General features: G+C 47.1%; 1 protein-coding gene across 1 annotated transcript; it reads right to left on the bottom strand.

The window, feature by feature from the left end:
- Positions 1–1,331: 1,331 nt before the first annotated feature.
- On the bottom strand, positions 1,332–9,569 carry LOC119718045 (olfactory receptor 14C36-like). The gene is made up of 2 exons (XM_072029671.1): positions 8,683–9,569; positions 1,332–1,350 (listed from the first exon to the last, which is right to left on the bottom strand). Exons 1-2 carry the CDS (start codon positions 9,567–9,569, stop codon positions 1,332–1,334), a joined length of 906 nt encoding a protein of 301 aa, XP_071885772.1.
- Between the last annotated feature and the right edge of the window lie 6,775 nt (positions 9,570–16,344).

Raw genomic sequence — 16,344 nt, 5'->3', positions numbered from 1 at the left:
TGGAACTGCAACACAGTCACAGAATGGTAATGCGTGGAAGACTGCCAGATTCTACTTTTTCTGTTGTTCATTCTCTTGCATGCTGTCAGTTTCTTTGGAGCTGTGTCCTAAATGATATGGCGCTGTGCAGGACAAAGTTAGAAGGGCCAAAGCCCAGCTGGAGCTTAATCAATCCATTCATATCAAAGACAATAAACACTGCTTATAGAAATACTTTAAAGAGGATTAAGAATCATCATAAATTATTGGATGTGAGGGGAAACCTGGTGCCAAGAGATGAGGTAAAGGCTGAGGTACTTAATGCCTTCTTTGCCTCAGTCTCTAGCAGGAAGACCAGTTGTTCCCCTGGACATTTCTTCCTCCTCATGGCCAGTGCCCACCTCTTAGGGTGGTTTGTATCTTTTTTTTTTTCCTTTTTTTTTTCTCCTGCTCTTTCCTACTACCAAAGCAGGCTCCATCAGGGTGGAAACCACTCCTGAAGTAGGCATCCCAACCCAGCAGGCTCCTTGCGGCCTGTCAGCCAACCACACACAAGTCACCTCAGCAGCAGCTTCCAAGCCAGGGGCCTGCTGCTGGCCTCGCAGCTTCTTGGCTAGACACAGCCAAGCCTTGTGCCTGTGATAAATTAGTAGGGGTTTGTTCATTGTCCTTGAGAATTTAAAGAATCTACCGAGGAGACAAGGTTTCACAACTCACGGCATTGTAACATGGGGACAAATGGGGAAGGGGGGTTGGGTAAACATCCTTGTTAAAACAAAGATTCTGTAAGATACTACCCATCCACCGCAAGACATCTTGTTTTGCCCCCACCTGAACACAAGCACAACGCGTGATCACTGGAGGAAGAATAATGAACCCCAACAACAGTCTGCGCATCCTCAGAACAAGTCTCGACAAGTCGACAAGGCGACAGGTCTCGACAAGGCGACAGGTCTCGACAAGCCGGAACTTCAATGCTGTAAAACAGCAACACTGGAAAGGGGAAGTTGCGTGCCATGGTGGAGCAGAGACTCCCCAGCTGCCCAGCGCTGTTTTGCTTGTGTCTGTTTACTTGATTAATAAAATAATTTCAATAGACCAGTAAATTGTGTGGTCTAACTTATAACAATTTGGTGCCGTGACTCGGATGAAGGCAACCTGGTTGAAAGACCTTCGGAGGGGGTGCCTTGCTGTTATCAGCGGCCTTCGCTAGGACTACTTTTATTCAGATCCTTCACCGACGAACCCAAAATTAGACACAAGCAAATAAAACCGGTAAACCCCAGGCAACCTTTGTGCATGAAGCCCGAACGAAGACCAACGGGGTGGGTAAGTATAGGCCGGTGATCCGTTCAGTTGGTGTTGGGTATCCTGGAACACAACAGAGACGTCCAATTGCGGATGAAGTGAGTGTGGACCCCTCAATAGTGCGGTTCTCATATCCCGCGAGGGACTGGGCCACAAAAAGGGGGAAGCAATTCATGTGTGTGTGTGTGAAGGTGTTCCAGAAGATGGGACAGAAGAAGAGTAAGCCTTCTGGTCCCATGGGTGGGGTAACATCTGATGTTAGGTTATCCGGGATTAATGATTAAAAATTGACAGGATTCCCCTTTTAGGAGGGGAAGGAATAAAGTAAAAATGATACATTATTGTGTTGAAGTTTGGGGTGGTAAACAGATCCGAGGAGACCACCTTTACTGGCCCGTATTTGGGTCTTTTGAAGATTGGGTTTGTCAGGCCTAAATATTTGTGTAAACTCAGAGGAACCTTTTAGTTTGGAAGAAAATGAATATGCACGTTTGTGAATCAGCCCGGAAACTCGAGCCAATTTATATCCTCTAAAAGAAAAAGGAGGGGATGGGAGGTGCAAGAAAAAAACGAGAATTAGAGATCCCAGCCCCACTGCCCCCCTATATTCCACCACCCCCACCTGCAGCCCCTCCAACTCCCGGGCTTCTTAATCTGCAACCCCAGGGAGATGCCAATAACAACTCTGATTCTAGCACTCAGGGACCAGTGACTAGGAATATGTGGCCATCCCCATTAACTCCAGGGATGTCCGAGATTTTAAGAAAGAGACAGGAGGAGGGTAAGCGAGCTTTAATGGCAACTGGCATAATGTTTGCAGCTGCTGAGGAATAATTCTAACTGGAATAATAACTGTACATTGTATATTGTATATATAAAAGCCCAGGCGTTTTTGTTAAAGTGTTCTTTTATACATATGTTAATATGTAAATATGTAAATATAAGAACTGCCATTGAGGTGTATGTCTAAGGGAACAAAATTTGCCCAGGCATATTATCAGCTCATCAGGTTTAAATGTCCTCAGTGTAATTGTCTACAGGCAGTTAATTTACAGTGGTCTGATTTTACTTGTTTATCCGTATATTGTGGATTTTGGAGGGATTGGGATTGACTAGTAAAGAGCTTCTAGGAAAACCGTGGAATATTAACCACTGTAGATTACAATAGGAAAAGTTCAGAGCAAAGAAATCCCGAGGAAAAGCCTCCTAGGATGTATACTAACACATTGAAGGGATATAGTGGGGTGAGAGGGTACAGAGAGTAAAAGAACCCTTATCAAATATTGTAATCAGTGGTGGCCACTTTATAAACTAGAGGATGGAGCGGAGTGGCCCCTAAACAGAACTACTAATTATAACACCTTATTACAGTCAATGTTGTTTTTGTGGAAAGAAGGAAAACAGGATGAAATGTTGTATATTGACGTTGTTTCAGCATCTTGGAGGGAAAAGGTACGGAATTAAGTTGGTCCCTGACTGAGCCTTTGATGTCGGCATTAGAAAAGTAAAGGCTAGAGAAAGATAAAGGAAGTGTTAAAAGGCTTGTTGAAAGTGTTAAAGGTATTCGAAGTTGAATGAGCAGGGAAAGGTGATGTAGGCATTATCTAAGTAACAGTCTAGAAGTTTTGGTATATTTGCATATTTGCTGTGGTGTTTGTTCAGTTTCCCAAGCATCGGGGAGGGGGTTGGGATGGGGGAACCACCTGCTCCACCAGGGGCCTCTCCAGCAGCCGCAGGGGGGCTTTGGCTCCAGCGCCTGGAGTGCCTCCTCCCCCTCCTTCTGCACTGACTTTGGTGTCTGCGGGGGGGGGTTTCTCCCTTTCCCAACTGCTGTTGAGCAGCAGGTTTTTGTTTGTTTCTTTGTTTGTTTGTTTTCCTGCATGTGCTCTCACAGAGGCACGGACTGTATTGCTCATGGCTTGGCTCTGGGCAGCAGTGGGCCCCTTTGGGGCCAGATGAAATTGTCCCTTATCTGCCACTGGGAGGTTTCTGTTTTTTTTTTCATGGGGGCTGCCACTGCAGTTTCCCACCCCCACACTCCTCACACCCCTCCCCCCGAACCTTGCCATCAAACCTATTAATGGAATGCTCTCTGGCCCTGAGAGCAAACATACATGTATATTCACCTCTGACTGGAAAGACCCTGAAATGGGGGCGGAAGCAACAATATAGGTGGACAATTTTACCTCAGGGGTTTACAGGGCCACCTATCTATTTGGGTAAATTCTAAAAAAGATTTTGGAGCAATTACAACCTCCCAAGGAGGTATTAATGTTACAAATATGTGGATCATTTTAAGGAAAATCGATACTCCCTGATGGGAGAGAAATGCTGAATAAAGTGATAATGAGGCAAATATTAACTGTTTTACATCAGAAGAATCATTGGGAGGTGCAAGCAATGTGTGATGTTGTTCTAAGAAAGCATGTCTGTGTAGGAATATATACTTAGGGAAGCACACATGCAGAGGATGTACTACTATATGTCAAAGGGTAAATAAAAAGGTCTTCTGTAACCTATCTAGAGGGGGACGGGAGCCAGGGCTTTGACCTTTCCAAAGTATACAGGCAGACTTTACTGAGTTACTTGTTTGTCCTAATTGACCACGTGACTGAATGGGTGTAAAGCTTTACTGCAAGGATTAATGCAGGCCTTAGAGATTGAGTGGGATTTTCACAGCCCCTGGCACCCCTCCTCTTCTGGAAAGGTAGAGCGAATGAATGGTGAAATTAAGAAACAACTAACAAAACTTATGCTGGAAACTAAGGCTTCTTGGGTAAAATGCTTACCCCTTGCACTGTTAAACATATGGACGCAGCCCAGAACTGAGGTAGGAATTTCTCCTTTTGAAATGCTATATGGTATGCCCTATGACTTGGACGTGCCACTTGATCACCCTCAATTCTAATTATGGCTTGGAAAGAGACTTTTTTTTTTTTTTTAACACCACGTTGGGAAAGACCCCTATGTTATTTTGCTTACTACAGAAACAGTCGTCCGGACTGCAGAGAAAGGATGGACACATGCCATCCGTGTTAAAGGACCCATCTGTGACAAGAAGTGGGAGATCGCTCCAGGAAACAAAGACCTGAAGCTCACATTGCAACGAACTCAATAGGTACCGTGGGTTAAGGTAGAGGCTCTCCCCTGAAGAACACTACTGCTGCCAACCTCATAGTTGGCTGCAACCCAACTGACGAGTGAGGCAGAGGAGTGAATAAGTGGGGAAAGAAATGGGCCTCAGCCATTCCTATCGGTATTTGGGGGTTCTCGCAGTGATTTCATCCTGCATAGCGACTCAACACCACCCCCACCAACCTTTTAAATGGACTTTAAGTTGGTTCAAAGATCAACAGGTTATTGTAACCCAGATAACATCGGGGGGGGGGGCAAACTTTACTTCTACACTATGTCAGCTGATCCCAAGGCCCCGATGCTGGGAATATATGGGATTTTATATGTGCCCGAGTTCGAATCCTGGAAAGGGGTACTGCAACTCCCCTAATCAATATTACTGCAGCTATTGGGGTTGTGAGACTATAGCCCCTAGTTGGATACTGGGATACAGTAGAGATAAATACCTAAGGGTCCAATGGGGTCCATATGGGTGCATTCCACCGCAAGGGTGGGGAGGACGTGGAAACTGTAAATATCTCTTTTTAAATGTTACCCAACCCACGGATAGAGGGTGGAACATGGGAAGAGTGTGGGGAATAAGGTATACAGAACCTGGAACTGACAGGGGAGGACTCATACTAATAAAGAAGGAAAAACCCGGGACTTCCAAGGTAGTCAGGCCTAATAAAGAGTTATTAGGGGAAGGTTTGGTTGTCCAGACTGTAAAGATACCTGGGACTGCCCAACCTACTACAGTGTTTTCTAATAAGTCGACAGAGTTATCCTTTCCCACACTGCTTCCAAGCATTGAAAAAAAAAAAAAGAAAGAAAGGGGTTGTACCCGAGAGTAGTATGTGGAAAGTTATAAATGCTAGTTTCCAGGTACTAAATCAAACTAATCCTGAGATAACTGAAGGGTGCTGGCTATGTGTAAGTGTTAAGCCCCCATATAGCCATAGGAGATATGGGGAGGTCTGAATATTCAAATGAGTCAAATCCTTCCAAGTACAGTTGGGGTCAGGAAATCAGGATAACTTTGACTCAAGTTACGGGAAAAGGTAGATGTATTGGCACAGTTCCAAGAGATAAAAATGATCTGTGCCATGCCACTGAAAAAAATGGGCCAAACACACAAATGGTTAATTCCTGCAAATAACACTAGGTGGGTATGTTCATCGTTGGGAGTCACTCCTTGCCTATCTTTAAAATTGTTTAGCACATCTCATGATTTTTGTGTACAGGTGGTCATTAGACCAAGGATTCTATACCACACTGAAGAGTATATGTATACCCATCACACAGTGGCTGAATACCATCTGGTAAAGAGGGAGCCTATTACGGCCATCACCTTAGCCACTTTAATGGCCCTCGGGGCTGCAGGTTCAACTGGAATTGCTTCCCTGATAAAACAAAGCCAGGAATTTACTTTTCTAATTGCCGTAGACGAGGATCTGGGCCGTATAGAGCAATCAGTAACAGCTCTGGAAAAATTGGTTAGGTCATTATCCGAAGTGGTACTCCAAAACCATAGAGGGTTGCATTTGATTTTCTTACAACAAAGAGGACTGTGTGCAGCTCTATGTGAAGAATGTTGTGTATATGCAGATCATACTGGGGTGGTAAGCCCCTCCTGTGTGCTGGGGCTGCTCCCCTAAATCTAGAGGAGACGGGAAGAGGCGGCAGCTGACACCCACAAAGTTCACAGCTTCTTTATTCTATTTATCTACAGAGAACCCAGTTCTGTAGGTATATTAAATACTTGGGTGACAGATAATAATTAATCGGCAGGATGACACAAGTAGAATTCAGTCAAAATGACAAGTTTAAGAAATAATTTTAAAAATAATAGAAGAATTACAAGCTGTTTTATGAAGATGTTTTTCAGAAAACCTGTCTGTCCTGTTCATTTTATAGGCACATTATTGGTGCCAAAGTAGCATGTGTCCAAAGAGTTTCCACAAGGCTTCCTTGAGCTCCTGATTCCTCATTCTGTAGATGAGGGGGTTCAGTGCTATAGGCACCACCATGTACAGAACTGACATGGAATATTCTCTGCAGGGGCTACTTGCACTGCTGCAGCTCCTTTCTCTGACCCAGCCACAGGAGCCAGAGCAGCTGCAGGAGCAGGAGCTGGAGCGGCTGCAGGGTCCATCATAGTGGTCGGAGTGGCCGTTGGGTCTGTCACAGGACTTGGAGTGGCTGCAGGGTCTGTCACTAAGTTGGTAGTAGTATCAGCTGCAGCTCGATAGGCATGGGCCAGACCCCAGCACACTCCAGTGATTTGTGTCACTTTGGAACTGCCAGAGTCATGACACCCTTTTTTCAAGCATTCTACCCATTTTTTAGGATTTTGCAGTTGTTCAGGGGAGAATTTCCAAAACACTGGAGGTGCTCACTGCTCTAGAAACCTGCCCGTATCCTCCCACACTCCCTGGCACTCACAAGTGTCCCGCCTCAGGACAGATCTCTGGATAAAATTCCTAAGTGTTTGTTTAACCTTAAACAAAACCTGAAGCACATTCAGGAGACATAACAACAAGAACATGCTTGTCTGAGTGTTCCAAGGATATTCAACATCTTGGAGAACTATCGTACCAAGCTCGGAGGATAAGAGGGAGGTGAAGGAGAAAGGAAGGTTGAATGAGTAAGAAAAAATGTCTCCTTCTTTCCCCTCCACAGATTGGCTCCCTGACAAAAAAAAAAAAGGCAATAGGTGTAATTGCTAATAGTTTCCAAGATATGGTTTCCAAAGTATCGAGTTGATGACAGTGCTGAGTACAAATACCAGGTTACGGTCAGGACCAGAAATTTCATCATATCATAAGCCACTGTTACACCGCACAATACCATATCGATCTTAAACCAGGGCCCGGAAAGGATAAACAGCATGGCAGGGAGCACATACAGAAAGTAACGTGCTATAATACTCAGTTTGGAAAACAAGTGCAGCAGACTTGAGATTAAAGCAATCAGTATTGTGACTAGCAACTATTAATCAGGTCTAACACTTTTACCAATTTTAGTTCAACACACTCTGGTCAGATCTGTCATTATCTCAACCCTATGAGCGCCAAGACGACTGATATGGTTTAGCCCAGCTGGCAGCTAAACACCACACAGCTGCTTGCTGCCCCCACCCTCTCTGGGATGGGGGAGAGAAACAGGAAAATGAAGCCTGTGAGTTGAGATAAAGACAGTTTAGTAAGATGGGAAAATAATAATAATAATAATAACAATAATAATAATAATAACAACAACAACAACAACAGCAACAACAACAACAACAACAACAACAACAATAATAATAATAATAATAATAATCAATAATAATAACAATAATGATGATAACAGTACTACTAATAACGTGTGTGGAACAAATGATGCACAATGCAATTGCTCACCACCCGCTGACCGATGCCCAGCCTAACCCCGAGCAGCCTGGCCCACCCACCCCATCTAGCCACCCCTATATATTGTTCAGCATGATGTCAGAAGGTATGGAATACCCCTTTGGCCAGTTTGGGTCAACACTCCTGGCTCTGTCCCTTCCCAGCTCCCACTGCACCCCCAGCCTGCATTCTGGCAGGACAGAGTAAGAAGCTGAAATTTCCTTGGCTTGGTATAAGCACTGCTCTGCAACAAGTAAAACATCAGCATGTCATCAACACTCTTCTCATCCTAAGCCAAAACATAGCACCCTAGCAGCTCGTAGGAGGAAAATTAACTCTGTCCTAATTGAAACCAGGACATATATCCACCCCTTATTCCATACCATTTATGTTATGCTAAGATTACACTCCCTACAAGTCCACGTCCTGCTGCTGGCCATGGCCATGGCTCCAGGGAAGCAGCAGCCCCGACCCAAAGGCAGCAGAGAGACAGAGCCCAGCAGGCAGTGAGGGGCAGCCCCGAGGACCACCGGGGCTGCTCCTGCATGTGGCAGCTGGGCTTTTGGTCCTGAGCCCCTCCTGCGTGCTGGCGCTGCACTCCAAGCTCCAGAGACAATGGGAAGAGAGGGATACTGAGATCAGTTCATTTCTGATAGCTTCTTTATTATCTTTATTTACAATGGAAGACTAGTACAATGGGTAGATTAGATGATTTGGTCAAAGTATATAAATTAATTAACAGGCAGGATGTTAAGAATAAAATTAGTGAAATAATGATAAAAATGAAATTACATGGATCACAATAATTTCACATAATTACGGTTATATATTATAAACACATTATTAATGCTTCAGAGGTATGTATAGGAAAAGTTTCCTAACTCCATACTTTAGGTCCTTGTTTCTCATGCTGTAGATGAGGGGGTTCAGTGCTGGAGGTACCACTGAGTACAGAAACGCCACCACCAGGTCATGGGATGGGGAGGAGATGGAGGGGGGCTTCAGGTAGGCAAACATGGCAGTGCTGACCATCAGGGAGACCACAGCCAGGTGAGGGAGGCACGTGGAAAAGGCTTTGTGCCGGCCCTGCTCAGAAGGCATCCTCAGCACTGCCCTGAAGATCTGCACATAAGAAAATGAAATGAAAATAAAACATGCAAGGGTTAAACATAGACTAACTTCAAGAAGGACAACCTCCCTGAGGCATGTCTCTGAGCAAGATAGCTTGAGGATCTGGGGGATTTCACAGAAGAACTGGTCCACAGCATTGCCTCGACAGAGGGGCAGGGAAAATGTGTTGGCCGTGTGCAGGACAGCATTGAGAAAGCCACTGCCCCAGGCAGCTGCTGCCATCTGGGCACAAGCTCTGCTGCCCAGGAGGCTCCCATAGTGCAGGGGCTTGCAGATCGCAACGTAGCGGTCATACGACATGATTGTGAGAAGATAAAATTCTGATGCAATCAAGAAGACATACAGAAAGACCTGAGCAGCACATCCTTGATAGGAGATGGCCCTGGTGTCCCAGAGGGCATTGGCCATGGCTTTGGGCAGAGTGGTTGAGATGCAGCCCAGGTCAAGGAGGGCAAGGTTGAGGAGGAAGAAGTACATGGGGGTGTGGAGGCGGTGGTGGCAGGCTACGGCGCTGAGGATGAGGCCGTTGCCCAGGAGGGCAGCCAGGTAGATGCCCAGGAAGAGCGCGAAGTGCAGGAGCTGCAGCTCGCGCGTGTCTGCGAATGCCAGCAGGAGGAACTCGCTCACAGAGCTGATGTTGGGCATTTTTTGACATTCTCTGTTGGAGAGCAAAAGTGAGAGCAAAGTTAGAACTGATTTGGATGAGGAATACCTATTACAAGTCTTAGAGAACCCCCAAACAGAGCCTCTCTCTTTGCAGCAGAACCTTTCTGCAGCTCTCCTGCTCGAGTTGTGGCTGGTGCTGGCTGAGAGTGGCACTGGGCACAGGGGCCACTATGTGCTGCAGAGGAGTCCTACCTGCAGCAGGAGGGAATAAGAACATGGGGGAAACTCAAGTTCAGCCCACTTGTCAGGTCAATGAGTTTGCAGAATTTTCTTGCAAACAACTCATCTGCAGAGCAGAGCTGCAGTGTTTTACTTGCTTTAATGTTATTCGGTTGCCCCTGTAACGCTTAGGTGAATTATTGGATGGTCAAACGCTGTGACTTTATATGTGTGCTTCTGGTCAAATCCTGCGGAAGCCAGGAGGCAAAAGGACTGTTCCTTGGTGAAGACTGAGCAGAGCAGACCTGCCCAGCAGTGAGCTCGGGTATGAGAAGAAACTGGAGACAGCTGAGAGCAGAGAAGCCCTACTCAAAATGCAGATGGACAGAATCCTCACCTTATCTCCAGGTGTGTGATCAGGATCTCAGCACTGCCCTCCTATATAGGAGTGCAGAAGCCTCAAACCAGCTGCCCACAGACAGCCATCCAGAAGCACGGACATGTCCTTAGCAAGGAGGTGTCTTCTCCTTGGGGCACCTGGATAACACAAGGAAGCCACGAGAGAGCTGCAACCTGCCGGAGGGCAGCCTGCAGCCCAGGACGATGCCCCAATGACAGAGCTGTATATCTGAAAGCTTGTGTGTGCCAATGTCCTAGCTGCACTCCTGCAGTGTTCTAGCCACCCCTGTCTTATCTGACCAAGGGTAGCTAGGTTATAACACGCCAAGGGGCTTCTGCCAGACTTCCTCACCTCGCACTGCAACCCAGCAGGACTCTCAAAGCCTACTGCATTGCCCACTGCCCTCCCAGAAACAAGACCCAGCAGGAGACCCTTCCAGGATCTGCAGCTGCATGGCCCTGCAGCCAGACCCTTACCTTGTCAAAGGCTTTGCAGGTTTCTCCTGCAGGCAGCTCTCAGCATCCTCCCGCTGCCAACTGCCTTCAGCCCCTCTCTCCTTTTCTTCTCTCTGTGTCTGTGCCTCTGTGTCTCTTTCCTGATGCGTTATGCAGAGGAGTTGCTCCTGGGAACAGCTGTCTCTCTGCTTCATGGAACTTTTTAAAATGTGTTTTCTCATGTCCCATGAGCCCGGCCCAGCTCAGCACCAGAGGCCTAGCCCAAGGTATTATAATCACCACTCTGGTGGCTTTGCTGATGAGCCCACGAGAAGCCAATTAGGATCTGGTGCTTTAATGATTATCTGTCTCCTCAAAAGCTTTAGTGGCAGAGACAATAGCCATAGTCATGGACCCAAATATCTCATAAGGCAAATCTGTAGGAAGCTGGCCTGGTTCCTGGTGATAAGGCACAACTGCTCGTATGGCATTCTTGTAGTGGAAACCCCTCCTGAAGGAGGCATCCCAACCCATCAGGCTCCTTGCGGCCTCTCAGTTAACCAGACAAAAGTCACCTCAGCAGCGGCTTCCAAGCCAGGGGCCTGCTGCTGGCCTTGCAGCTTCTTGTGGAGACACAGCCAAGCCTTGTGCCTGCTGCTGTGCAGTCATGGACTCAAGCAGAAGGGACAGGACAACCCATGTTGGGGCTTTCTTTCTGTCTGGGTCCTCCTGGGTGTGTAGGCAGAAGGGATCCCCCAGTCAGCATGCCAAGCAGGTGCCTTGTCTTCTCAAAAGTCAAGGGTTTCCTACCACTTACATGCAGAGGTGACCTCACAGTCCCATTCTGTGACACGTTCCTGCTGCTGCCCTATCAAGTGCAAAGACAGAAGTGACCTCACAGTCCCTGCCACAGTCACATTCCTGCTGGGGCCTGAAATCCTGAGGTAGAGCTGACCTCTCTCTTGTCTCGTAGGGACTAGATTTTACCTTTCTGGGTTAGAGATTAAGCAAAGTTTTTGTTGAAAGATATGGTGTTCTGTTAGTGCTGTCACGTTTCTGGTTATGGTATGGGCAAGCATTATGGTTAAGGGTTTTGTTTATGTCTGGCAAGAAGTCTAGGGATAAATAGAGCATTTTAATGTTAGTGATAAGGGCAGGGATTAGGGTGAACAAGAGAGTAAGGGAAGGAAAAGGGGCTATGGTCTGAGTTTTTCTTCAGGTGGTATTTTGAGTTCTGCTTTCCAATAGTGGATTCCTGTCAGGAAGTTGCACTAATGTTTAGGTTTAAGGATTATTGTTATTTTTGAAAATAGTTTACAGGCCCTACAAGAATGTCTGAAGTCAGTGTTAGAGCAACATCAACATTGCATGAACCATCTTACCTCTACAAAGGTAAGGTTCCAAGCTCCTCTTCACTTCTTCTTCCTGTACCCCTATCTGACATCTCTCCTGGCCAGGCTACTCTTGACCTCTCCATAGCAGTCCTCTAACTGGGATCAGCTTTCTGATGGTTGTCATTATATCAGAGCACCTGTCTCACCTCCGTTAGCTACTCTATTCCGTAGTATTAGAATACTCTATACTTTGTTGCCTATTCTATTCTGTTCCTCACAAAGCCTCCCATGGGAATTGTTAGGGCAGATAATTGGAGGCCATGATTTCAGATTGGCAAAGGCAGTGTACTGAGAAAATCTCAGTTTATTTTGTTGAAGCAGAAGGGCCAAGGCCTGACCCCAGCCACTGGGAGGGGAGATTCTATAACCCCAGCACCCCTATGTCTCACTCAGGGCTCTTCCTGGGGTTTGTGGGGTAGGGGGAGATGCCCACAATACCATATGTGAAGGGCAATGGTATGACACCTTCCAGCATTTGCACAGGGTTGAAAGGAGAATTCATGGTCCCAATGCCATGAGTATAACACGTCTCCTCCTAAGCCATGGCCAAGGGGACAAAGATGTGAGTGCTGCTGCAGCCTTCCATTCTTGTCAGAGCCTTCTGCCTTCTCCTCTGCATGCTTTCTTGTGCTGTCCCACACTTCCCTGAAGGCTGCAGACAACCACTTCTCTTCCCCACCTTGCTCTCACTCTGCTGTTCCCATGATTTCACTGCTGCCTCTCCACTCTCACCAGCTGTTCCTTCAAACACAAGGGCATGGGCTGATCCAAACTCCCCCTGGGTGATCTCTGGACCCACAGCACCAGTTCCAGTGCCTCACCTTTAAGTCAAGAATTTCATCTGACTATCTACTCTAAATGTACCCTCTTTAAGTTTAAAACCACTCCCCTTGTCCTACCATAGAATCAGAAATCATAGAAACACAACGTTGGAAAGGACCTACAGGATCATTTAGTCCAACTATCGCTAATTCTACACACTATGTTATGAAGTCATATCTCCTAGCACCCTGTCCTGGTGCTTCTTGAACAGTGCGAGGGTTGGTGACTCCAGCACCTCCTTGGGCAGACCATTCCGGTGCCTGACTATTCTGTGAGAGAAAAAGGTTTTTGTGATATCTAATCTAAACATCCCCAGGCACAACTTGCAGTCTTTTCCTCAAGTCCTATCATTAGTTATCTGAGAGAAGGGGCTGACCCCCGCCTTACATCAACCTCTCTTCAGGAAGTTGTAGAGTGCAATGAGGTCTCCCCTGAGCCTCCTCTTCGCCAGAGTAAATAATCTCAGTTCCCTCAGCCACTCCTCATAAGACCTGTGCTCCAGAACCCTCAACAGTTTGGTTGCCCTTCTCTGGACATGTTCCAGGGCCTCAGTGTCCTTCCTGTAATGAGAGGCCCAAAACTGAAGGCAGTACTCGAGATGTGGCCTCACCAGAGCTGAGTACAGTCAGGATTCTAATACAAGCCAGGATGCCCTTGGCCTTCTTGGCCACCTGGGCACATGGCTTGCTCTTGTTCAGCCGAGCATCCATCAACACTCCCAGGTTCTTTTCCTTTTCACAGTCTTCTAGGCACTCTGCCCCAAGTCTATAGCATTGCATGGAGTTATTGTGGCTAAATTGTAGGACCTTGCACTTGGCCTTATTGAGCCTCATCCCATTCACCTCAACCCAGCAATCCAACCTATCCAGGTCCCTCTGAAGGGCCACGCTACCCTCATGCGGATCGTCACTACCTCCCAACTTGGTGTCATCTGTAGACTTAGTGAGGGTACACTCAATCCCCTCATCTAGGTCATCAATAAAGACCTTAAACAAGATAGGTCCCAGTACCGACCCCTGGGGGACACCACTTGTAAGAGGATGCCAGCTGGACTAACCAAAAATCTTGGTTTAAATCTCTGAGGAGAGACATTATGGGCTGCAGAAGGACAATGGTAGCAGTGTCACAGATAATCATAGAAACATGGGATCATAGAGTCATAGAGTGGTTTGGGTTGGAAGGGATCTTAAAGATCCTCTTATTCCAACCATCCTCCTGCTAGACCTGCTTGCTCAAAACTCATTTCAACCTCTCCTTGAACACTTCCAGGGATGGGACATTCACAGCTTTTCCAGGCTACCTGTTCCAATGCCTCACCATTCTCAGAAGAAAAAGCTTCTTCCATATATCCAATTTAAACCTACCTTCTTTTAGTTTAATATCAATTCTCCTTGTCCCATCACTACACTCCCAGACAAAGACTGTCTCCCCAGCTTTCCTGTAGGTCCTCTCTAAGTACTGGAAGATTGCTCTAAGGTTTCTCTGGTGCTGAGTAGTACCAGTTTTCAGAAATGTGTTGTTGTCCTGGTTTCAGTTAGAACAGAATTATTTTTCTTCCTTGTAGCTGGTGGAATGCTGTGTTTTGGCTTAGGATGAGAAGAGTGCTGATAACACCCTGATGCTTTAATTGTTGCAGAGCAGTGCTTATACTAAGCCAAGGACATCTCAGCCTTTTGCTCTGTCCTGCCAGCGGGCAGGCTGGGGGTGCAGTAAGAGCTGGGAGGGGACAGACCCAGGACAGGTGACCCAAACTAGCCAAAGGGGTTTTCCATCCCATCTGACGTCATGCTAAACAATAGATAGGGGTGGCTAGCCGGGGGGAGGGGGCCGGACTGCTCGGGGTTAGGCTGGGCATCGGTCAGCGGGTGGTGAGCAATTGCATTGTGCATCACTTGTTTGTACATACTATTATTACTTTCATATTATCACTATTGTATCATTATTATTATTATTGTTATTATTATTTTTGTTATTATTATTTTCCCTGTCTTATTAAACTGTCTTTATCTCAACTCACGGGCTTCACTTTCCATTTCTCTCCCCTGTCCCAGAGAGGGAGGGGGGAGGGTGAGCGAACGGCTGCGTGGTGTTTAGCTGCCGGCCGGGTTAAACCACGACAGTCTTTTTGGCGCCCAACGTGTGGCCCGAAAGGTTGAGATAACGGCAGATCTGATCAGAGTGTGTTAAACTAAAATTGGTGTAAGGATTAGACCTGCTTAATAGTCACCTGTCATGATGCTGATTGCTTTAATCTCAACTCTGCTGCGCCTGTTTTCCAAATTGAGTATTATAGTACATTATTTTCCGTATTTGCTCTCTGTCGTGTTGTTTATCCTCTCCGGGCCCTGGTTTCAGATCATTATGGTACTGAGTGTTATAGCAATGGCTTATGAGACGATAAGATATCTGGTCATGACTCTAACTTGGTATTTATACTCAGTAACATCGTGGACTCTGTACTTTGGAAACAGTATCTTGGGAACTATTAGCAATTATACCTATTGTTTTTCTCCACTAGAGAGTCAATCTGTGGAGGGGAAAGGGGAAGATACTTTTTCTTACTTGATTACTCTCCCTTTCTCCTTCACCACCCCTGTATCCTCCTGGATCACTCTGCCTTCCTCCTTCACCACCCTCTTACCCCCTGAGCTTGTCACAATAGCTCTCCAAGATATTGAATATTTTTGGAATACTCAGAGTACCATAGTCTTGTTGTTCTGCCTCATGAATGCACTTCAGGTTCTGCTTAAAGTTAAACAACTACTCGGGAAGCTTATCCGGAGATCTGCCCGGAGGCAGGATAGTTGTGGGTGGCAGGGAGTATGGGTGGATATGGGCAGGCATCTAGAGCAGTTGGCACCCCCAGTGTGTTGGAAATTCACCCCTGAGCAATGGCAAAATCCTCAAAAACTGGCAGAATGCTTGAAAAAAAGGTGTCATGATGCTGGCAGTTCCAAAGTAACACAAATCATTGTAACGTGCTGGGGCCTGGCTCATGCCTATCGAGCTGCCATTGATACTGCTATCAACTTAGTGACAGACCCTGCGGCCACTCCAAGCCCTGTGACAGATCCAACGGCCACTGTGACCCCTACGGTGGACTCGGCAGCCGCTCCAGATCCGGTTCCTGCAGCCGCTCCAGATCCGGTTCCTGCAGCCGCTCCAGTCCCAGCTCCTGCAGCCGCTCCAGTCCCAGCTCCTGCAGCCGCTCCAGTCCCAGCTCCTGCAGCCGCCCCAGTCCCAGCTCCTGCAGCCGCTCCAGCTCCAGCTCCTGCAGCCGCTCCAGTCCCAGCTCCTGCAGCCGCTCCAGTTCCAGTTCCTGCAGCCACTCCAGCTCCAGCTCCTGCAGCCGCTCCAGTTACAGCTCCTGCAGCCGCTCCAGTTCCAGTTCCTGCAGCCGCTCCAGCTCCAGCTCCTGCAGCCGCTCCAGCTCCTGCAGCCGCTCCAGTCCCAGTTCCTGCAGTCGCTCCAGTTCCAGCTCCGGCCGCTACTCCAGTCCCAGTTCCTGCAACTGCTCCAGTCCCAGCTCCTGAAGCTGCTCCAGC

This window comes from Anas platyrhynchos, chromosome 31 (genome assembly GCF_047663525.1).
Source record: "Anas platyrhynchos isolate ZD024472 breed Pekin duck chromosome 31, IASCAAS_PekinDuck_T2T, whole genome shotgun sequence".
Lineage (NCBI taxonomy): Eukaryota > Metazoa > Chordata > Aves > Anseriformes > Anatidae > Anas > Anas platyrhynchos.
This window is presented reverse-complemented; position numbering and strand designations above follow the sequence as displayed.